Source organism: Microcebus murinus, chromosome 8 (genome assembly GCF_040939455.1).
Source record: "Microcebus murinus isolate Inina chromosome 8, M.murinus_Inina_mat1.0, whole genome shotgun sequence".
NCBI lineage: Eukaryota > Metazoa > Chordata > Mammalia > Primates > Cheirogaleidae > Microcebus > Microcebus murinus.
This window is the reverse complement of record NC_134111.1, coordinates 55776260-55801373: the sequence shown is the minus strand read 5'-3', so window position 1 is coordinate 55801373 and position 25114 is coordinate 55776260. Positions and strand designations below refer to the sequence as shown.

The following is a 25114-nucleotide window of genomic DNA, read 5'->3' as shown; positions in this document are numbered from 1 at the left end:
AATTAGCTGGACAACTAAAATATATATATATGTATGTATGTATATATATATATATATACATACATATAAAATTAGCTGGGCATGGTGGCACATGCCTGTAGCCCCAGTTACTCAGGAGGCTGAGACAAAGGATTGCTTGAGCCCAGGAGTTTGAGGTTGCTGTGAGCTAGGCTGATGCCATGGAACTCTAGACTGGGCAACAGAGTGAGACTCTGTCTCAAAAAAAAAAAAAAGCCACAGCAAGTGCTTTTGTGTGCCACAAAGACAAAAACTACTTCCTCCCTAGGGACTAGCAGTCCTGTCCCTGAGCTGCCTATCTTTTCTGGGAGGCATCTAAGCCCCTGGAAGCAAGTCTCTGGCACAACTACTAATCCCCCAATGGGGCATTTCAGCGGCAGCCCCCAGCCATCCTGGGGGCCCAGCATGCCCACAGAGGTCTGAGCTTTCTCCACCACCTTTGATGCGTCCAGGCAAGGAATGGAGTGGGGAATCCAGGTCCTTTTGTGCAGCCCATGGACAAAATCTATCACCTGTGCTGAGGGAGAGTGGGGCTCGCAGTCCTCTCCTAAGCTCTCTCCTTGCAGGAGCCTACCGTCCTTGGAAGAACATCCCTGGCACAACTGCACCTCCCCCGCTGGAGCATTTCAGCCACAGCTCACAGCCAGTCTGGTAGCCCTGCACAGAGGGGACTGAGTTGCCTCCATCACCTCTACTGAGGCTGGGACAGGGTGAGAGCCTGGAATCTGGGTGCTTTTGTGGCCCTGAAGGACAGAGACTGCTGTCACTTCCAAGAGAGGGTGGTATGAGTGGCTTGCACACCCCATAGCTGCCTGTCTCTGCTAATTTTGTCAAGAGGGGCCCGTCCCTCCTGTTGCAGGCTTACAGTGTATCCACCCTTCTCCTGCCTGAGCATTGCTCTGGATCAGGAGATCACCCTGCCCCTCACATCACAGCCAGCAGCTGAACTCAGGGAGGCTTGAGGGCAAGTTTGCCAGTCTGGTCTTGGTCTGGGCCCCGAGGACTCAAGCCTGCCATCCAGGGGCCAGGGAACTGAGGATTACCCAATGTAGTCCACCACTGCTGGCAACTAAACACTCTCCGAGGGGGCTGAGGTCCAACTGACCCAATTGCCAGCAACACCATAGTGGATACCTACCTGCACACACTGAAAGGCGGCACACCTCTCCCTCTCTACACTGAGCCGCAGAGTCCCCAGCAGAAGAGAACAGGTGAACCACAACGTTATCTATTTTGAGCTGATAGGGAAGAGGTTCCAGATCAGAAGAACCAAGCCTAAGAACCCCGGCAATATGAAAAGGCAGGCTGTTTCGACACCCCCAAAGGATCACACTAGCTCCTCAGCGATGAACTCCAGTAAAAAGGAAATTTTTTGAAACGTCAGTTATAGAATTCAAAATACAGATCACAGGTAAACTCAATGGCATCCATTTGAAAGTTGGAAACCAACAGAAACAAACAAACAAACAAAATATTCAGGACTTCAATGAAAAATTCACTAAAGAAATAGATATTTAAAAAAAATAACATAACTTCTGGAAATGAAAGTCATTTAGGGAATTTCAAAATACAGTGGAAAGTTTTAACAACAGACTAGACCAAGCAGAAGGATGGAACTGGAGGCCATGATCCTAAATGAAATATCTCAGGAATGGAACGGGAAATACCCATGTACTCACTTATAAGCGGAAGCTAAATGATGGGTACACATGGTCATGCAGGGTGGGGGCTAGGATGATGACAGATGAAAAATTACCTATTGGATACGATGTACACTATTTGGGTGATGGGTATACTAAAAGCCCTGACATCACCACCATACAATTCATCCATGTAACAGAAAAACCACTTGTACCCCTAAATCGACTGAAATTAAGAAAAAAATAGTTTAAGACACCAGAAAACAGTCAAGGAAGATGAGAAGCTTAAAAAAGTAATAACCAAAAAGTACTGTGATCGCATATATAGAGTTCTGAGAAATGCAGCGGAGAATTAAACATTTTGGAGAGCATCTTGAGGAAGAATTGAATGTGAGGAAGTTTGATTTTCTTTGAAAGAAAAATTCTCATTCTTCTAAAATTCTGTAGCCAATGACCTGTGTTTGAAGAGTGGTTTAAAGTACTAAGCAGTTAACATTTGGGGAGTTTACTTTTGGTAAACTTTATAAAGGAGGGACAATTTCAGGAGTAATTAGGAAATGCTGGTATTAGTACTCTGATATCTTAGAGTACTGCTTGTGTGGGTGACCTTGTTAGGGACTTGAGGTCTTCCTGGTAGGGATTTATTTTTTTTAAGTTTCACTCCCCTGCCCCCAGTTTAGGAAACCCATCAAGCTCGTTGTTTAAGGGAGCAGCCCTGTTAGCTGAGCCTGTAAGGGGAGCAGGCCAACCCTCTAGCAGACAGCTGTCCACACTGCACAGCTGCCTGGCCTGGCAGCTCCCGGACAGGCTGCTGCAGTGTGGGGAGTCAGGACAACCCACGTGCTTCCGTATTCAAGCCTTGTCCTCTGATGGCTTTCCCTCTCAGGGGATGAACTGTTCTCACAAACTCAGTTGTGTTTATCCTGGTGTGTCATCCAATTTTGTCTCCAGGAAGCTCAAACTAAACCAAGAAACCACTACCTATGAACCAGCAATAAATAGTTTAATGCAACTGGGCCTATGTGCACTTTTATAAGAGGTTAATTCTCTGGCATGATTTTATAATTGGACAAGGAAAATGACTTATGGTAACTGTGACTCTATAATCACAAACTATGCGAATTAAAATTTTCATCTCCTGTGTCTCTGCTATGTGTTTTTAATTTGCTTTCCAGTTACTTTATTTCATACTGCAACGGGGTGGGCGTTTCTTTGTCATTTCAAGTGCTTAGTTAGTATTTTCTCAATCTTTCTTTTCCTCTCTCTCTCTCCCCATTCTCATCTCTCTAAGCTGAGAACTTCTGGTGCACACACAGAAAAGAACACAAGACAGATTCCTTTGTGTGATTTTGCCACCCACGTTGAAGCTTCTCTTCAGTATAATCCTAGGAATTTATCCCTAGGAAGTGATATTGCAAGGGGCTCACATTTCTACAACTGGGCAACATTGGGATGAGCCTGGGTATCACCCCATAAATACACCACAGTGGATCAGGCTATTAAAAGGCCCCAGGGCATATGAAATAGGTTGACTACCAATGCTTATTTTATAAGAAACTGATTTGGGGATTCCAGCAACCCAAGGGTTTGGTATGCTGTTTTGATACTCCCTTTGAAAATATTTCTTCCTCCACTTCTTTTTAAGAAATTAGAGAATTGTAGGTCAAGGCTGATAAATCATCTACTTATAATGTAGATAACAGACTAAAAAACAGTACACACTGTCACTGTTTTATTGAAAGTACCTTCACCAGTGACAAAAAGAAAATATTCCCATGAAAACTCCATTTCCAAGGGGAGAAGCATTGGATGAATGTAAAGCAATCTCTAGGGCTTTCCTAAGATAACAGAGATTCCTATCTGAGTGATTTTGAGTTTCCTGCAGTATGTATGAACTCAGTGTTTTTCCCAAAATCTGGAAACATGGAAACTGAAGCCAGCTTTCTAAGTCTTTTAATATAAATAAGTTCAAAATTCAGGTAAAAGTCTTATGTTCTAGTATTTGATTTGATAAACATAGTTGTATAGGTTACTACATGAAAAAGACCTGGAAATACAAAGTAAGTACTCAATCTTCTTTATATGAAGTCTCTTGCTGGATATATATATATATATATATATATATATATATATATAATCATTTGTTTCAGAATATTACGGGGGTACAAATGCTTTGGTCACACAAATTGCCTTTACACCACTGGAGTCAAAGCTACAAGAATTCCCATCCCCCAGACGGCACACACCACACCCATTAGGTATGAATTTACCCATCCCCAACTCCTCCTTCCACCTGCTTAATCCCCAATAAATGATAATTCCATATGTGCACATAAGTGTTGACCAATCAGTGCCAATTTAATGGTGAGTATGTGTGGTGTTTGTTTTTCAATTCTTGTGATACTTTACTTAGAAGAATGTCCTCCAGCTTTATCCAGGATAATACAAGAGGTGCTAGTTCACCATTTTTTATGGCTGAGTAATACTCCATATTATACACATACCACATTTTATTAATCCAATCATGTACTGATGGGCACTTGGGTTGTTTCCACATTTTTGAAATTGTGAATTGTGCTGCTATGAACATTTGAGTGCAGTTGTCTTTTTTATAGAATGCCTTTTTTCCTTTGGGTAAATACCCAGTAGTGGGATTGCTGGATCAAATGGTAGTTCCAGTTTTAGTTCTTTGAGGTATCTTCACACTACTTTCCATAGAGGTTGTACTAGTTTGCAGTCCCACCAGCAGTGTATGAGTGTCCTTATCTCTCCACATCCACACCAACATTTTTGTTTTGGGACTTTTTGATAAAAGCCATTCTCACTGCAGTTAAGTGATATCGCATTGTTTGACAAAGCAGACAAAAACATACACTGGGGAAAAGAATCCCTATTCAATAGATAGTGCTGGAAGAATTGGATAGCCACATGTAGAAGATTGAAATGGGATCCACACTTTTCACTTCTCACAAAAATCAACTCGTGATGGATAACAGACTTAAACCTAAGGATATGAAACCATAAGAATCCTAGAAGAAAATGTTGGAAAAACTCTTATAAACATCAGCCTAGGAAAAGAATTTATGAAGAAGAACCCCAAAACAATCACAGCAACAACAAAAATAAATAAATGGGATCTGATCAAATTAAAGCCTCTGCACAGCCAAGGAAACAATCACTAGAGAGAACAGACAATCTACAGAATGGGAGAAAATATTTGCATGCTATACATCTGATAACGGACTGATAACCAAAGTCTATAAAGAACTCAGGCAAATCAGCAAGATAAAAAATATTTAGCAAATTCAGTAATTTTAGTAAAATTAGTATTTGTGTGGAAAAGTGATCAGACATACTATACACAAAAAAGCAAATCTCTTTATATAATTTATTTAAAATTTATTGAGTTTCCTGCGCTCTTACAAATGTAACATTCTTGTATACAACATTCATTGAAGAGGCACAATTCTTATTTTGAGGTGGCACAGATTAGACAATTTTTTCAGTGAATATTCTTTCATTAGGAAATTTAACTACAAGCTGTATTTCTGTAGAAAGTTGCTTGAAATTCTATTCCTAAGATAAAATTCAACTTTTCTGTCTCAAAATGACCATATGCAAATAGTACATGACTACTGTCTTACACCTTCTATTGCAAGCAGAAGAATTTCACAGTGGAGTTTTTTCAAACAGAAATTAAAAAAATATATTATTTTCAGGAAGAAGCTGACCTGGATAAAGAATGTGCTGCTAGACCTCATTAGGAAGTTATCAACCAGGTGATCAAGAATGTGCTTTGCCATAGAACTTCCCCATGAGCTTCCCTCCCAGTCAGGACCCCATCAGTCAGTGGAGAAACTTCCCTAAGAAACAGAGAAAGCCCAAGAGGGAAATGGAGGGGCGAGTGATCCATGCCTCCGGGAACACAGTTCTGTGTTCTCTGGCTTAACATAAATCTTGTCTTTTAGGTCTCAGAATTCTGTTCCCCCCAGTCTTTATCTCCATATTACAGCACTGGCATTGGGACATAAGTCAAGAAAGTGACAAAGTGAGTCACATTAGTGAGTCTAATTAGTTTCTGGGTCTTCAACTATAATTTCTTACTGAGTGCTTTATGAAAAACGAATGAACAAACTAACAAAAACAACTAAAAAAGCTGCAGGAACAAGGAAATAAGTGGTTAGTTGAAACACACTCATCTCAGTTCCCTACCTACCTCAAAATTCCCAGGGGGCAGAGGGTGCTTGTTACAGTGCAGACTCTTGGTCCACACCCTAGATCTATGGACTCAGAATCTTTGGAGGGAAACTCAAGAACCTCAGAATCTGCCTGTAAACAAATATCCAAGGTAATTTCCCACCTGGGATCCATCCATATACCCTGAAGAACCCTGAAGAACCCATCCAGGACCCCTGCCTCACCTAGAGAATCTACTTTTCTTTCCCAGATTCCATTTCTCTTTTATTCATTCTTACCTTTTCTTTTCATTACCATCTAATGTTAATCATTATGCATTTGATCATCTCTGGAATGTTTCTACTTTTGAGTAATAGGCTTTTGGGCTCAGGATATAAGGAATAATCTTTCAACTTGCACTGCTGCCAGTAAGTTCACTGGACACTTCATTTCCATTGCTTTTTCAAAACCAGGTTTAGTAACTTTGTTTCCAGATAGGGACTAAGAGTATTAGAAGACATGGAAAAGCAGCCTTCTTAAGTACTGGAAGTTTCAAATGTTTGTGACACAAGAGTGGTGGTGGTGGGAGGCGGGCAGGAAAATAAAACATAACTCAGCATAGACTATTTCCCCCATCATCATCACCATCATCATCATCATCAAAACATCATTTTAAGGACAGTCATTCTGGATTCCCATGGCTTTGTCAGTGAGTTTCTCATTACACATCAAAGCAAGATACTTCCTAGGGTTTCCTCAGTGCCAACAGCAAGTTCAGTGTTAGCATTATTTTGGACTCCCAAAGCATGAAAATTAATCCAATAATTTATATGGCCAATTCGATATGAACAATAATTTTTTTCTAAGCATTTCAGATCTAAAATTTTTACTGGGCTACCAGCTAGGTCTTAATGGGATCCTCATTCTTTCATGTTACTACTTGATGGTGGATACAGGGGGAATGGGATGGGAGGCATTTGCAGGCATAAGTCTACCCATATGCACACAGCCTTCTAGAAAAATCCTATATGCAATAAATAGAATATGCAGATTTCTAAAAGTAACAAAAACAGATCAATGATTGCCTCAGGGTGGAGGATGGGGAAGAATTGATTACAAAGAGGCAGGGGAAAATTGGGGGTGACAGATATGTTCACTATTATGATTGTGGGGGTGTCAAGGGTGTGTGTGTATATATATATGTCAAAATGTATCAAGTTGTACAGTTCAAATATGTGAAGTTTATATTATGTCAGTTATACCTTAAGCTTAAAAACAACTTGAAATGACAATAAAAAAAGCAATCACTTTAATTACTAAAGAACTGGATTAGAATAATTAAGGGGGAATGTGTGCCCAAGATAATAGTTTTTGCATTATTTTCTCTAACAGAATTAAGACGTTCAGTTACTTACCTTATTAATTAAAAATGTTAGAAGAAATAGGTGGAACCCAAATAAGATTATATCTTATTTTATGAAAACTTAATATTCCTCTCTCTACAAATACCCTAACTTATATTTAGAAGGAAGGCATGGCTGGAAAAAAAATTTCAGAAAATAAGTATATTTTTGTTTTATGTTTTTTCTTACCAATCTGGAAATACCAAAGTAACTAATAATATGTATTTATGGGGTAATTTTTAATCCATGAAAAATTAATAGTGTTCAACAGAAGGCTAAATTAAGTGGCTTCCAATACTGAATGACTCTGAAACTATGCATAAATACCATATATTTTACAAACACTTAATGAAAGTGCAAAAGAACATACATGTGTATCCATGTCCTTCACCATGTCAGGGAATCAGAAGGTTGGGACAAATGAATCAAGTCGGACACTGTTTTGGAAAACAAAAGGATGTATATAACAGGTAAGTATTTTTCCTTTTGAGTCACCGGTAAGCTGCCTTAATCATTAAGCCTCATTTGCTTAAGATGTAGGGCATGCTGGTTCATCACAGCATTATAAAAGAATTCAATTCTTCTTTGATCTCATTTTGGAAGAAATAAAGCTAAATCTTTCATAAACAATTTGCCATTTTCTCTAAAAGCAAAGGCTGCAAAAAAGGTCTTACAATTCAGTAAAAAATTTGCACTCTTACAATTATGTATTAAAGTTGAACAAAGTCAGGTTTAGTTTAACAGAACAATTCATGTAATGTACAGTTTAAATGTATCAATTTTACAAAAGAAATTCAATTAAGACTTGGAGGGTCTAATCCTGGTTTGATAAGCAGTATTTCTAAATGACTGGGAAGCTTTTTGAAAAAAACAAAACACTTTAATCTTTGTTCCATTTATACATTTTTTCCATCTTTCTCCAAAAGAACATTCCTAGAGCACAAAATAGCTTCATAATTGTTTAATTAGATACATTTTATATATCCTGAACATAACGGCTCCCATAGAAATAAACTAATATTTTGTACACAAACTTTATTTACTGTGCCACATTCATAATATATACTGGGCCAAGTGCAAACATTTATTACACCCCCTGGTGTGTGAGGAGCTCCTGCTCCCACAAACACTTCATTATCTAGGATGACAGAGAACAAGATTAGACAAGATGGATAATTAAAATCCACAATGTAACAACAAAAATGTACTTTAGATTATGATTATAAACTCTTTTCCAGCCACAGCTGTAACCAGTACTAAGCAAAAACAGTTTCATCAGGTTTTCCTCCCTAAATCCAACCCCCAACCCACTGCTCCTTGGGGCAGGATCTAATAATTGATTAGTGGAATTGCTGAAAGGCATGGGGACAGAATAATCAATTAAAAGGAGCAAAAGGTAGAGAAAGTTGACAACTTAGCATCTCTGCATTGAAAATTCCTTGGTTTCTCTCACTTAGAAAATTACATTGCTTTTTTCCCCCCATGTATAATTGATATGTACCATTAAAAGTAAGCTTAAATGGTTTATTTTTACAATTGCCTGGAAATTAGGGGGTTAATATTTTTAAAACAATCCACAAAAAATGACTTAATTAAAAAAGAACCAATAAAAGCAAAATCGGAGAGTAAATTTGCACCCTGAGTGGCAGCACACAGAATCAATCAGTTTCTGGTTGGACCATACAAGTGCTGGTGTGTGCCAATGACGTGGTCTGTCTAGCCAGCAACACAGAACATGGTCACTTATTACTGCTGCCCTTAATGGCCACCTCAAATGAGATGAAGGAGCTTATGAATAAACCAGGTAAGAAGTATACAGACATATTCAGTTCTTCTGTATCCTAGATCATTTTAGGAAAACAATTTAGAAAGTGCCCTTTTACATCCATTGAAGTGCATTAAAAAAAATGCTCCAAATAAAAAGGTGTATATAAAATCCTAAGGAATAAATCAGGTCTTCTCATGAGAATGATCTAATATTCTACCCTCTTGCTGATTAGTCTCAAAGTCCAAATATTATATAAATATTCTAACAGAGTTAAGTCTCATAATTTTATAATCACAATGTCAATAAAGTTTTTAAAAAGGGGGATGAGGCCATCACACCAATATGAGTATTTGATGGGACATTAGTGAATTTGGTATGATAGGAGTGGTACCTAAAACCTAACTGATCACTTGAATTGGAAGAATCAGGATATCTGAATCCCAGGAGAGATTCTAAATCTGGGATATTTAAAAAATGTGTTGGCCGGGCGCTGTGGCTCACGCCTGTAATCCTAGCTCTTGGGAGGCCGAGGCGGGCGGATTGCTCAAGGTCAGGAGTTCAAAACCAGCCTGAGCAAGAGCGAGACCCCGTCTCTACTATAAATAGAAAGAAATTAATTGGCCAACTGATATATACATAAAAAATTAGCCGGGCATGGTGGCGCATGCCTGTAGTCCCAGCTACCCGGGAGGCTGAGGCAGAAGGATCACTCGAGCCCAGGAGTTTGAGGTTGCTGTGAGCTAGGCTGACGCCACGGCACTCACTCTAGCCTGGGCAACAAAGTGAGACTCTGTCTCAAAAAAAAAAAAAAAAAAAATGTGTTGATTTTAATTAATGTGACATTTTTCTCATTCTTATCTTGAAAGCCTAATCAGTTTCAGGTTACCTCTGACCAACATTCACCCACCGGATATGCAGCATGAACTTAGTATCAGGTAAACTTTGTATCTCTATACTATTTTTTCTTTTTCTCAATTACAACCAAATGCCAGGTATAGTATTTGCTTCCCTGATAGGTCTTGGGATCTCCTTTGCTGCCTCCTGATATCATATCCGTTGGTCACCCGATGCCTCACCTTCCTACTTCTCTATCTGCAGTACCTTTACTTGGCACGATTCTTTTCTTATATTTAGGCTATTTTGAGATGTTCTGGGAAGTGCTAGTAAGTACAGACCAGAACCACGTTAAATACTATTTAAAGCTTTACCAACCATGGGAGAACAGACTTCTGTGGGGAAATCAATACTATTCTAATTAAATTCTAATTAAAATTAAAGGCATGTATCTCAGGATGTCGATGAAAAGGACGTCAAGATGAATGAACAAAAGAAGAATCAATATCAAGGGGAGGATTTTACTACCACAAGCCAAGCCACCTATAGATTTCAAATGGGAATGAAAGGAATAGGGTTGGTGTTGCTGAAGAGGAATGCTTAGATCTGGAGATGGATTAGGGAATTTACCTGAGAATGAAATTCCATCCTAAACTAATGCAAACTGTACACACAGTGTATGACTCAGATGAAAGGAGAGATGAGCTTTAGGAACACTAAAATATTGCTCCATCTAGTGGAAACTTAGAGTTTTTTTCTTATGCTCTCAGCAGTTTTTTATTTGATGGTGTATCAGCCATTATTAGGATGCTAATAATGCTGAGGAGAAATAACACTAAAATCAACACCTTGTAACAAAATGCAACATGTCAGGAACCTTGTTATAAGAGTTTAAAACAACACTTAAATTCCGATGGTAAGAATCTAAGAATAAAAATCTAACTAAGAATAAAACACAGGTAATTTTATAATTCTCTAGGAAAATCTCTAAAGAGATTTTTTTTTAAAAACATACAGGCATTTATATAGTCATCTACGTGCAGAAACTTAGGAATACTGATGCAAGTTTCCTACAAAAGCCTCTGTATAGTAGTGGAGGAAAATAAATCCTGAAGTATGCAAAACGCATTTCTGCCCCCCCCCTTTAAGATGGACAAATTCCTTAGCTTAAGTTTTACATCTCTGCCAATAGCAAGGTAAATGCTTAATATGTAGTCATGTATCATATGGAATCACTTGATGAAAATTTCAGATATGATTTTGCATAGAATTCATTTAAACAATGCAAATAAGCTACTAGCATTCTTGCTTCTGTTGTCAGGGGAATTGACTAGTGCCAGTGGAGTGGGCATGGGATAGATATGTGGGTTACATTGTGCTTCACTCAAAACAGTTACATTTACGGTACTACTAAGCCCACACAGGAATTTCATATGCTTTTTGTTATTTCCTTTTAAAGCTTTAACACTGACAACAAATGTCCAAATCAAATACAGATTTTGTCAAATAATAGGGCACACTGAGGTTAGGTGGAAGAGGGACGGTTTATTATCTGGACGCAGGACAGGAACTTAAAGAGCAATGTGAATACAGAGGTCAACTTAGCACACCTTTTCCTTCTTGCCCTTCAGACATACGATACAGTAACTGACTTATCAAAGTAAAGCACATCTTGTTCACTTTTCCAAATCCATCAAAGTTAGTCTCATCATTGTTCTGATCGAGAAAGTGAATCATGCCATGATTCGAGAAATCTGTTCTTCACATATACCTATGAGCACATATTTAAAAAATGATTTATTGTACATCTTTGCATTTCTTAAGGCATGAACAATGGCATACAGATGGAACGGGATCTGAGAAGCGTCATGTCTTTTTTGACAAGGCCAGCACAAGCACACTCGGAGTCTGAGCTGCCTGCCTGCTGCGGCCCAGGAGCTCCTCTGGTGAGGGATGGTGCTTCCAGACAACGGACCGAATGCGAGGCTTATATGCTGTTTTTAACTCTCTTGATCAGCTTTAAGCACCAGTTACTGTTTGTTTTTCTTTACAAACTCTTCAGACTTTGGATTTTGTATTATGCTCCTTTTATTCTGCTTTCCGAGGAGGGTGTGGATTTTTTTTTTTAAGGAATATGGTTGCAGCAAAACAGAAAGGATCCAAAAGTGGTTAGGGGCCTTATCTAATGCACTTTTGAAAGTCTGTTATAAAGATGAATAGAAAAGCAAATGGTAGGTTTTCAGTCGACCCAGAAACCACGCGTAGCTATAAGAAACATAATTGTGCATAGTTATTTATTCATTCAGAGTGTGATATGTGGCTAGCTCTATGTTCCCAGATTACCAAAGAACAGGGCTGTCTACTTTGCTAAACCCCGGGTCCTTTCGAAGCTCCCAGTAGGTGTCGTTGGAAACCCAGGCTTCTCTTTGATTGGCATCAATAACTTTTCTGTGAAAATGAAAATCAGCATTAGCCACAAATCACATCAAGGTGACCCCATAATTGGACCCTCTCCTACAGATTAGACATGTATATATAAGCAATGCTTTGTAAGCCAGTTAGTGTCCTACCTGCTAACTATTGGTGACTTGACTATTTTTTAACCAGAAATGAACTCATTTTTGTTGTTAAATATTTGAAATGGAAGTAGGTAGGGTCATGGAGAGAGGAACTGAGGGCAGGAATAAATCACCTCCAGGCAGTGGTAGAAAGTGAAGAGTCCCGAACAAGGCATACACAAACACTGTAACTAAGAGCTTCCAGCTCCAGACCTACGAGAATAATCTCTCCTTCACCTGTCCTTACAAGCATGAAGCATTAGTGGCTCTGAGAGCCTCTGCAGGATCCGTTCAAGGAGCACGCTGCAGACATCTGAAGGGCAAGGCTGCATTTCTGCCCCAGGGCAGTCATGGGATGGCAAATCTAAAGGATACGAGGTTACCCTAAGCTTTTCTGTCCTGATTCTGGAGGGAACAGATGGATTTGGAAATTTCAGATTAATCTGTGTGATGTGTATATAATCCTGCAAATAATCCTGTAATAATCACCTACTATCATACCACAGAGAGACCAAATCTGAACAGACGCAAGCTTTGTGTGATAGAAATAAAATTAAATCCTAATAAATCTTGTGGGCAGCGGGGTCCCATTCGGTCTGTGGCTCAGGGAGTGGAAACCAGTCCCCACCATCCTAAAGGGTGCAGCTGAAGGACAAAGAGCCCTCTGGACAAGACCCAGACTCTCTTTTCCTGCCCACAAGAAGAAAAGCTGGAGAGAAGAATTTCTTTTTATAGTTACTAACTTTTCACAAGTGCAAAATCTGCTTCAATATTTTCACTGCCAAAAGAAAAGTAACCAAAATCAGTTTAGTTTTTCTTCATTTAAGTTTCCTGGACACCAAACTATCTCCCATTTTCTTTTCCTTTACCTGGAGTTTCTCATTATTCATGGCAACCATTTGCAAAACATGCACTTGTTATGAGGATGAACTGACTTACTTAAAAAATTTTGGTATATGTTCAAGATTGTTTTCTTCCATGTATCGTCTTCGAGATCTCTGGAGTTCCTCCACTCTTTGCTTCTCTGCTGCAGCAGCTTCTAAATTTCCTTCTTCCAAAAATCTAAGCAGAAAGCAGTTGGTATTTTAATCTATTATGCTATTTTCTAAGGAAAAAAATCTCTTGTGCACAAAATTACATTCTGGTTGCTGTGAACAGAACATATGGCACAGGAACACTCTGGCAAAGTCCCCTCACCTCTGCCTCAGGCCACACCACTTCTTTCTGTCCATCAATCAACATGCTTTCTCTGTACGTGACCTGAACTATTATAATCAGCAATATAATGGCAGGCGTGAACGGTAAGTGGTTTGGCCTTGAAGACTTTCCTGTGCTGTCTGAGGTTCTACAACTTGTGACTTTCAGGATGACTGCAGTGCCCAAGGTTAGAACAGCAAGAAGTCACAAGTTGTGCTTCTTTTCCATATTATGAAAACGCACTTGTTAAAGGCCATAGAATTGAGGATGGTAACTGGCTGTTCTCCATCTAGTCTGAGAACAGATTGAGAGGGATGGAGCTTTCCTGTTTTATTGGAGAGAGTAAAACTGATGAAAAAAGAAAAGGTAAGTGGGAAAATTACAAAAGGGCACAGAATAGGAAATGAAATTCAGAAAGGGAATACTGAAATAGAATTGAGAAGGAAAAAGCAGACCTAATGGTGATTTACCAATGTTTACATTTCAAAACGAGAGCAAAGAACAGGGATATGATATGGCATATGTTGTATAGGAAGTTTATTGATAAATCTGAATGTCAGACAGTGAGACTGTATGTTCTAGAGAGAGAGGGGAAATGGAAGAGTCAATACAGAGCACATTTTGACAGAAGACAGATAAAGCCATAAATACATGGAAAATAGAAAATTAATATTGTATGGCATATAGAACTTCTGGGAAAAGTAAAATGAATTCCTAGGAATAGACATCATGACTTCAGAACTACATAATAAGAAAAATAAGAATCAGGAGGTATTAAAGGTATGGTAATTTGAGTACATCTAACATCCTGTGGGGGCAAAAGCATGTGGGGATAAGAACAGACTTTCACTCAAAGCATTTCTGGGTGCCCCTGTAATTTATCCTGTTATTTTTCAGTTTAAAAGATACTCCATGTTACAGTTGTAGAAGTAAAGAGGCCAAAAACACTAAGTGATGAGTGATCCTAAATTGAATGAAGAGTTTATGAGTTTGCAGACTTTGGTAAATTTTTTTTGGGGGGGAGGGGTTAGAAACTTTCTGTTAAAAAAAATCTGTGTTATCTTCTGTGGAGCGCTTTGTGTTGAGATAATCTTCTGTTATAATCATCCTATGAATACTGCTTTATGTGGTATAGAAAACTCAAATATTGTTGAGTGAATAAGGGAATGAAGAAATGATGAATGAGTATGTGGTGGTGGTGAAAATATGTCTCATTGACCTCCAAAGCCACATGCCATGAGCTAGTCTATACCTTAAATACCACTGCCATCCTCACCTTTGATCTGGCCGGAATCGGGCATCTGTCGGTGGAAGGAGATCTTTTAGTACGGGATCCAATTCATTGAGCTCAATAGCAAACCTCGTGAAGCCATAGTAGAGCTCGTAGTTAGTTGGCATGGAACCTGGAAAGGAGACCAATGACCACTGTGAGAGGCAAAAGGCTTACAGAACTGGAAGAAGCTTATTTACCTTGGTGCTTAATTCAGACCAGCACTGATACCAAATTTGTAGTCATAAACACTAGATTATAATTTTTTTCAAGTGAATTAAATTGGCCATATTTTGCTAGGTGAGAAACTTTATGTTGATGATCAGAACTGATAGATTCATATACTTCATAAAATCCAGTTTTTCAAACAAAACTTTGCAGGTAACAGTAGTCTTTATTGGCTAAACTAATCCATAATTTTCTCTCAAGTATTCAATTGGGTAACTAAATGTCAGGGTGATTAACTATGAACATTAAGGTTTCACTAGAAACTCTTGTTATTTACTTCCTACAAGAAAAGAAAAAGATGCTTCTAAATTAACATTTATTGTTACTTTTAAACTAAACTTTAAGGCGGGATCTTTGTGTGCCTTGCTCAGAGATGTACCCCAAGCCCCTAGAACAAAGCCTGATGCACAGTCAGTACTCAATAAATAGCTGCTGAATGAATGAACTAACTACTCTACTAGCAGGAAATTTAAATACTCATTGATGTCTCTTAGGAAACCAACAGCTAATTTTAAAATTAGGGATTAACTGACTATATTCCAATGAAAATAAATGTCATGTGGAGACTTGTTCCATTTATACTTGATATTCAATTACATGCTAATGTACTGGCAGAAGTCTCTTCATGTCTTTTATTAAATCACAACATATTGCAGCTTTTTGTTGCTCAAGTGAAAAAAATCACTTATTCTACCAAGTTACTGAATTTGTGGATTATGGATGTCTGCAGGCTTTCCTTGGTTTTTATTAAGACAGAAAATAAATAACATGAGAGAGGAGTTAAGCTTATGTGTTTCAATTATCTAAATTCTTTAATAAATACACCTAGCTTTTGAAATGTTGGTGTTACATTTTGAGTAGTTTTTCACTCTCTGACCATGTTGGGGTCCTCATGATAAAATGAGGCCCAACCTCTGACCACACATCAGAGGTTTGGCCTAAATTTTCTTATTATTAAATATCAGCTGTTGGGACATACATAACTTATACATTAAGTCTAAATGTAGCTATAATTGCCTTAAGCATCTGCATTTTTCATCTCACTATTAGAGGAAACATAATATGAATAGCATGGGATGACCTGACATTTCCTTTCCTTCTGTTGCTTGTGGTGCCCTCCTGACTCAGGACACTCGGGCCATTCTCACCTGGTCTCCAGACGCACTTCGCAGAGGGGGCCACGCCACAGTAGAGCCCTTCGTGCCACTTCCCAAACAGCCGGTGCACCACCTTCCCCTCCTGCCCCATCACAGCCCCCTGGACTTCATTCACGTTAGAATTCCAGTAATTCACCTGGGAAAACCAAACCTCAATTAAGGCAGCTGATTGCTTTAATAACACCAATCCCTGTAATTTCCACACAGAAATTTATCTTGACAGTGAAGTCCCTCATTTGAATCATTTCCATACATCTATCTTACAATGCTTTGTATGGAAGGCTGGCTTTCTAAGTTTCAGTTAGCTTAACTTTTAAGAAAGGGATGATTTCTACTCCACGCTATAGCACGGTAGCACAACACAGAGAGTAGGCTCCGTTTCCATCCTAAGAACCTAATATTAATTTATAGGTTAATCATTTCTCCTTAGATCCTCTCGTCTTCGGTTTTTCCCGTACTAATGGATTTTAATGAATTTCAACGTGCTATGCTGCAGAAATAGTTTGTGAAATAATGTTCACAGTATATGTAAATGGCTACATTTTATCACAAGGACCCTGTGGTGGCCCTCTTCCAGCCATGCTGCTTTTCAAGGGATGAGAAGTTTATGGGAATTTGCCTACCTGGACTCCATGACCCCCCTTCTAGATCAGGCCCCAAGTAGGCAGGACCCTAGAAGTCCCTGGTCGAAAGGCTCTAAAGTTATTCCACAGCTGGCACAGGGTTTTGATTTATCTACCCAAAGGCAGACCAGCCACTTTTAGGTCTGAGGAGTGGCCAAGGTGGCTGCTTGTGGGGGTGTGGACAGAGCTGGATGTGTGAACCGGATTGCCTGTGTGTATGTGTGTGAGACCCTTGCAGTGTAGAACAGAGCCCGAGATGGGAAGAGAACAGGGAAGGGCCAGGACTGGCTCTCCTGCACTGCCAGCTTCCCAGCGTGGCATTCTAAAGGGTCCAACATGGATTTGCAGGTCTTCTTATGAAAGGTATTTTTGTCAAGGTAAAAGGACAGAACATATTTCATTTGACACTTTGTAGGATTGATTTACACACATTTACACACAAATATTACACAGGCTCTGCAAATATTAGGGGCAGGCATGCACTGAAATTTCTCATAGCCTACAAAACCAAATGCACATATTTCCTGTCATCACCCAGCCAGAGCACACAATGATCCTGGCTATTTGGTTCTAGCCACCTCATCAGTCTATAAGAAAAAAATAATGGGCAACACCTTGAACTAAAACAAAGATATTTAATTGAAATGAACATGATCTTCCAATATGGCTTAAAAGGATTTATCTAAGAAAATATTAGAGTTTGAAGATTCCAATATGTTACCTGTTTACCATATTAGAATGGGGTCATAGGTCAAAAAGACATGGGGGCTGGGTGGGGTTTCTGTGCCATGTTGATTTCTGTAGCACATCTAAGCAAACATGGGGTGATACTGTATGTTCCACTTTCGGCCAGAGATACAGAGGGAAAATGGTATTCTGTAGGCATTTCTATCCCAAACACCTTTTCTTCTTGACAAAAGTAATGCTTTTTGTTGAACTTATTTGGACTACAACAGTAGCATGGTTGGATGAGTTTGCAGTGACTGGTAGGAATCACCTACATGTCTGCTCTCATCACATGTCTCAGAGAATGACAACTGCAGTATAATTAGTACCCTAAAATAAGATCACTTGAATATGTGATCAGGCAGGAATAGAAACAGAAATATAAACCAGTAGATCTGGTCTGGGCAAAAAGTGTTTTCTGGAATTTTACTTAATGAACTACTGACTGGCTACTTAAAAGTCTTTGAAAAGAAATCTGTTTTTTGCTATTTTGAGATGGTTCTTTTTCTGACCTCCACATCTTTAGAAGCCTGCATGCCTTGAGAAAGTCCATCAACTCCTTTTGCTTTCTCATCTAAAATGTCTTAAGGACCAACGATACAGGACAGATTCACTTGCTGTTGTTTAAGGTGATTGTTCTATTTCTTCTTTAGCAGGCACTTTGTATTATTTTTCCTTTACTGTTGTATGATATTATTTACCTTGACAAATGTGAGTTTGCAAATGCAAACACTGCTTTTGGTATTTCTAATGGTTACTTCTCCATAATGCTCTATCCATCTTCTCCCACTGAGGATGTTGTGTATGCATGTGGTAACTTTATTCCACACATAGTAATCTCCATACCTAGTGAAGAATAGAACTTTGATTACAAATAGTGAAGGTTACAAATACATATCAGTGTTTCTACTAAAATTAATATTCTTTGACCAGTGCTTCTTTTTCCCTCATTCATTCATTCATTCTTTCTTTTTTTTGAGACAGAATCTTGCTCTGTTGCCCTGAGTAGAGTGCAGTGGTGTCATCATAGCTCACTGCAGCCTCAAACTCCCAGGCTGGGACTATAGGCTAGTACCACCATGCTCAGCTAATTCTTCTATTTTTTATAGAGACAGGGTCTCACTCTTGCTCACTCTGGTCTCAAAATTCTGAGCTCAAGTGATCCTCCCGCCTCAGCCTCCCAGAGTGCTAGGATTACAGGTGTGAGCCACTGTGCCCGACCCTCCTTTCTTTCTTGAAAGTCTCTATGTGGCTGTAAATATTTATGACATAATTAATTTACTTAAGGACCATTTAAGTGCTTTTTATGGGCCAGGTGCTAAAGCTACAAAGTTGAATCGCATCTGTTTCCTGCTCTTCTGGAGCCAAAAGTATGGTACAGATAGATGGATATGTAAATAAATACTTAAAAGAAAATATGATGAGGGCTATCAAAGATGAATGAACAAAGCATCATGGGAACACAGAAGGAAGAGTCCTGAGTCCTTAGATCTGCCTGGAACGTGTTTGAGTGTCAAGGAAGATGTTGTAGAGGAGGCTGGGTTCCATTAAGCTCGGGTGATGGGCAGGAGTGCACTACCAGTCGGGGACAAGCAGCCATAAAGCCACGGAGGTCAGACGAGCACGAGGCATCTGGAATCTGTGAAGTGCTGTGCTCCAGGCGAGTGGGTGGCCAGAGGCAAGGCTGGAAAGGTGTGACGAGGCAGAGCCCGGAAAGCCTTCAGTGACCTACCAAGGAGTCTATATTTACCCTGCAGGCAATGGGCCAGCATGGAGGGTCGCCAGCTGGAGAGAGGCACTGTTTCATACTCTAAGTTAAGACTAAAGATGTGCGTAATTCTTTGGGAAGAGACTGAGGAACAGAACCAAGATGGCACAAATCTAATGCAAATTCCGGGCAGTAAGGTTACAGAATTCCTGCCAAGGAACGAAATGATGTAGCTTCAAATCCCATTTAAGTTTGCACATTACATATATTTTCAAATAAAATGTTATTTAAATGCTTCAAGTTTCCACAAAATTTATAAATTGGTATGATGTAGGCATCTTATACATCTAGGAAAATTATCTTCCCCATGAATTTTCAAATACTGAAGTTTATTTTGTAATCCTGGGAATACGTCCCTCTCTCTACCTTCCTCCTTATCTGGTCCATCAGCAAATTCTGTCACTGAAAGGGACAAAAACAAAACAAAAAACAAAACAAAGAAATACAAACAATCAAGCCCTTGTCCTCAACGAACACTTCAATTAATTTAAAAAGATTTATAGGCCATGTTCTCTAGAACACAACTATAAAAGGATTCCATAACTCTTCTTTGATAACATAACTTAAAATTTAAAATAGGCCTGGTGTGGTGGCTCACTCCTATAATCCTAGCACTCTGGGAGGCCGAGGCGGGCGGATCACTCAAGGTCAGGAGTTTGAAACCAGCCTAAGCAAGAGTGAGACCCTGTGTCTATAAAAATAGAAAGAAATTAATTGGCCAACTAAAAATATATAGAAAAAAAAATTAGCCAGGCATGGTGGCGCATGCCTGTAGTCCCAGCTACTTGGGAGGCTGAGGCAAGAGGACTGCTTGAGCCCAGGAGTTTGAGGTTGCTGTGAGCTGGGCTGATGCCACGGTACTCTAGCCCAAGGCAACAGAGTGAGACTCTGTCTCAAAAAAAAAAAAAAAAAAAAAATTAAAATAGTCTCCAGATCTAAGATGAACTCACAAGTGAAATTATAAACAGTATACAGCAAAGCAATTAAACAGGGGAACTTTCAAATACAATGCAAACCAGCATGGTGATGGGGACATGGTGGGTACCTGGTATTGAGTGATGAGCGGAGGATGTGAAGAGATGAATGGGAAGTTTTGACACATAGGCTAAAATTCTCATTTTTTGGGGGGGGAGTTCTCAAAATTTTAGTGAAGGTAAGAGAAGCTTTGGGCATAAAAAAATGGACTCTTGGCACCTTTTAGAGTTTAAAATGCCATTTCTGATTTAGAAAAGCAGAGAAGAGGCCAAAAGGGAGCTGAGGGCCACCTACTTTGGAAGCATGACATTCAGTGTCCCGACAGGCAGGATTTCCATCGACTTCCCCCAGAACTTGTTTTTCCATCTGATATCTAAATGACATAGGCAGAGGATAAGAAATATACTCCAAATCTAATCATTTGTTCTATAAAAACTAACTTTTGTATTATATTTTACAAAGCACTTTCATAATCACAATTGATTCTACATTGTTGATTTAACATGACAGGTGCCCGAAGATGGCCCAAGGTGAAAATATTAACTGTGAACCAAGAAAATCTACTATCTATATTTCTCTATAATACATACTCCATATTAGTTTTCAACTAACAAAACTGGGAGAAACCTGGAATAAGTGTACATACATATTCATATACACATATAAACCTAGACTCTACTGTGCTTTAATGTGTAGATAGCAACAAATGTTGTTATAAGTTTTAACTAAATGTTAAAAATAGTTAACATATATATCAATCATGAGGTGCATAGTAAAAATAATTGCAGTATGGCAATATCATTGATTTATATATAAATTTCCCTCTGTATATGGAAGAGTTATATGATTTGGGAAAACAGTAAAAAAAAAAAGTCCTTAATACAGATACCTAAGATTTATGAAAAAGTGGGATTAACTTAATGAACATGTTTCTACACTAGTTATTAAGACACAGCCCAGGGCCCAGCACTTTATCTCACACGATGGCTTTATGCTTTACCCGTGGAAACTCAGATTTACCTCTGCATTTGTAACAACCACCTGGTCCCATGTTGATGAACTAAGGGAGCTTAGTGCTATCTCTACAAAATTTATGACTCTTGGTTATAACTAAGAAATGATGTACTGTCTTATTTTGCAATAAAATACAGTCACAGCACTCTACCATTTTGTGTGTCTTCAGGTTAAGGGAATGCTCATGAGAAAAGTCATTCTGTAAGCAATGAAGCACCCTTCCAAACATGCACGAACTATTTACACTTAATGGTCAAATTTACATAAATATTCTTTTCTTTCTAATGGGGTTTTGAAACTTATTATTTTAGGCAAAATTGTAACATTCTGACTGAACAGCAGGTATCAACAAGTGAAGACTTCAATCCAAACCCCTGAGTCCCAATGAATGAAAGACCAAGAATTATGGCAACATTTATACATCTAAATAGACTCTGACCGCAGATGACGTGCCATAAAGCCTTCCTTCGGATTGAAATGTCTTTGCACACCCCCAAGAAGCAAGAAGGCAGCAGATGGAGCCTCCACATCACAGATGCAGACAATGAGGCACAATAAGACGAGGTGACGGCTCCGAGCTGGCACAGTCAGCAGGGAGCTCCGCCGTTCCATAAGGCTTTGCTTCCTAGATAAGCAATCTCATCTCCTAGATGACACATCTCACATTTAAACCAGGAAATGTAATTTCTCAAACTGAACTCTGTACCAATTACCAACATTCTCAGAGTTCCAAAGGTAGAAATCTAAACTGAGTACTATGTACCTTTGGAAGCCAGATATTTTTTTTATAGGCTCATAAATGTGATTTTAAATTATAATTGAAATACAAACCTTGCCAAAACACAAAATTCTTTGATTCACAGTGACAGGCAGAAATGGGTGGATGATGGCTAACCTGGTAATTAAAAACAAAAAAGAAGGCAATGACACCCATGTTAAAACTTCCATAAATGGTTGGTCACTCCCAATAAAAACTATTATTCATCCATTTCTTATTAGTGACTTACTCTTAAAATGTGTATGTAAATCTTTAGCTTTCAAGACTTCATGCTTAAACACAGACAACTTATACGCTTTAGATGGGGCAACGATACTGATAAGCTAAGTAAGTTTTCCATGAACTGTTATAACACATCCCAAACAGTTATCAAAAGGCTGTTTTTATCACCAAACTGCTTTCCTTCCTATACAGAATCCTCAGAGTCTAGTGGCACTTACCTGCTCTGAGAAAAATCGGAATCCCTTGTCTTCTCTAATGCATTCGTAGGTCTCCCCAAGGACTGGGTTGAATGGCTTACTTCCTGCTCTGAAATAGGTGGAGCAATATCCTGAAACTGCAAATGCAGCAACGAGAACCTGTTAAAACATTGAAGAAAGGAGAATAATATAGGAGAGACAACTGCCTGGTCTTTTTGTCCCTTTTTCCTCTAGATTTTACACATCCTATATTGATGGGTGTTGAGTTGATGGCATTTGCATTTTCCATTTGCACAGCATCTCCATCAACACATGGTGAAAAAAATAAACAAAGCAAGGTTAAAGTGCTTGCATAGGGACCAGCAGGCCACTGAGGTCAAGTGTTCTCTTCACTCATATGTCCGCCCAACTTATGGGTATCATAGAGTTCAAAGGTTCTGAAACCCGGTTTATAGGTTTCACGTGCACAATCTTAGCATCATGTGCTGTGGCTGCTGGTGCTTTGCAGAGGGCAGGGCAAGTTTTCCAGTCATATGGAGTAGAGGGCAGAGTACAAACAAGAAATTACTTTCTCAGACCTAAGTTCCTGAACAGATGGGCTATCTTGGCATTCAGGAAAAGCTGATAAAGCAGAGCAAGACATGCCTTAAACCTCTAAGGAGCATGCTGCCTTTGCATCCTAGCTTTAGAAACACTCTAGACCACGGAGAAGCCAAAAAATGTGTATCTTCCAGTAAAGATGTCTGGGACTTTGGGGTCCTGCCTGATTTATACAAACAGACCAATTCCTCGCTTACCTATGCAGTGAGAATGCTATGCAAAAACCATTTCCAGAAGGAAATGAATTCTGGCTTAGCCCAGGTCTAGGGTTGGCAAATCCCCGAAGGGCGCTTCGCTTTTATTACCATGCGCTCGTAAGGATCGTCGGTTTCCGAAGCCTTGTCCAGAAGCTCACTGTATTCCATTTCCTCACAAAGATGCTGCAGAGTGTTGAGTGGCTCGTTTAGCTCCACAGGCATAGAGACTTTGGATAGGTCTTTCCCGATGTTGTTCCTCAAGATATTCCACAGGTTAATGTTACTGGTGTCAGGGCAAGGAGCTGGCAGACACGTTCGACGCCCATTTCGGAAGGCCCCTCCTGTAAGCTCCCCGTTCAGGACTGGAAGAGGGGGAATCACAATGAAAGATGCTCTTCTGATTTCATAAAATCAAGAAGGGAAATAACTTTTTCAAATAATTCTGACTGTGATACATTTCTCGAGCCTTCATTATACTCTCTTAAGAATAAATGGAATTATTTCAAACAAGGTTACTAACAAATGCACAAAACATCAGTTTTTTGGGGTTTTTTTTTGAGACAGAGTGTCACTTCGTCACCGTGGGTAGAGTGCAGTGGTGTCAGCATAGCTCACAGCAACCTCAAACTCCTGGGCTCAAGCGATCCTTCTACCTCAGACTCCCGGGTAGCTGGGACTACAGGCATGTGCCACCACACCCAGCTAATTTTTTAGTTTTTGTAGAGACAGGGTCTCACTCTGGCTGAGGTTGGTCTCAAACTCCTGAGCTCAAGTGATCATCCTACCTCAGCCTCCCAGAATGCTAGGATTACAGGTATGAGCCACTGCGTCCAGCCACTGTATGGTTTTTTAAGCAGGTGTTACATATACTCAAATGTCATTCAAGAAAAGACAAGTCATTAGATAAAGGTCTAATGACTTGTCTTTTCTTGAATGACATTTGAGTATACATCTACTCGCCATCAAATTGGTACTGACTGATTAAAACTATGGTTTTCAAATGGTGGCAATGCTCACCAGGGATTCGGGAGGAGGGGGACCCAATCTTAGGGAGGTGGCGAGTATTTTGGAAGGGAAGGGCATAACTCTAACCCTTCTTAGAGAGAGGCAAAGATATACAATGTAACCAAAATGTAAAAAAAAAAAATCAAAACAAAACTTTTTATCGGGTGGTGGGAGGGGGGAGGAGGAAAGGGGTGTATGCTTCCATAATGTGTGTGATGCACACCACTGGGGGATTGGACACATCAGGGGGAGGGAGGAGGGGCAGGGGCAATATTTGTAACCCTAACGATATTTGTACCTCCATAATATGATGAAATAATAAAAATAGAGACAAGTCAAATTTAAAAAAATTAAGTCTACTTAACAAGAACTTAAAATTTTGGTTTGAGCAAGAGGTAAAACTTTCTCACTTAACCATTTACCTAACAAAATTTTCAACCATTTGCCTCAACAGATTATATAAAACTAAAATTCACTGAACAATCAACTGCAAAAAGAACAATTATATGTAGGGAAATGCCTATTCATTAAGTCACCAGTGTTGTAATTTGGCATACAGATAGAACAACCTGGAAGCTCAAATGATGCGTACTTTGCCGAGAAATATTGTCCGCAACACTGGTGTTGTCTTCAGATATATTATCACTCACGTCACTGATGTAAGACTCATCATCTGAAGCCTGAGGAAGGGAAGAACAAGGAACATACAAGGATCAGAATTCTTGTTCAGTCTGGAAAGCTCAGATAATCCAATGATATA

At 39.3% G+C, this 25114-nt stretch overlaps 1 protein-coding gene across 10 annotated transcripts in view; it reads right to left on the bottom strand.

The window, feature by feature from the left end:
* Positions 1-11364: 11364 nt before the first annotated feature.
* The window catches only part of OSBPL6 (oxysterol binding protein like 6), a 197280-nt gene continuing 183530 nt past the window's right edge, over positions 11365-25114 (bottom strand). For all 10 annotated transcript variants that reach the window (XM_012785862.2, XM_012785863.2, XM_012785868.2 and 7 more), the window contains 10 exons: positions 24947-25034; positions 23458-23711; positions 22574-22711; positions 22187-22250; positions 20636-20714; positions 18300-18444; positions 16241-16385; positions 14871-14997; positions 13337-13459; positions 11365-12287 (listed from right to left, as the gene is read on the bottom strand). In XM_012785862.2, coding sequence (XP_012641316.1) covers positions 12179-12287; positions 13337-13459; positions 14871-14997; positions 16241-16385; positions 18300-18444; positions 20636-20714; positions 22187-22250; positions 22574-22711; positions 23458-23711; positions 24947-25034 — 1272 coding nt within the window. In that variant the 3' untranslated portion in view covers positions 11365-12178. The remainder of the gene's footprint in view (positions 12288-13336; positions 13460-14870; positions 14998-16240; positions 16386-18299; positions 18445-20635; positions 20715-22186; positions 22251-22573; positions 22712-23457; positions 23712-24946; positions 25035-25114) is intronic.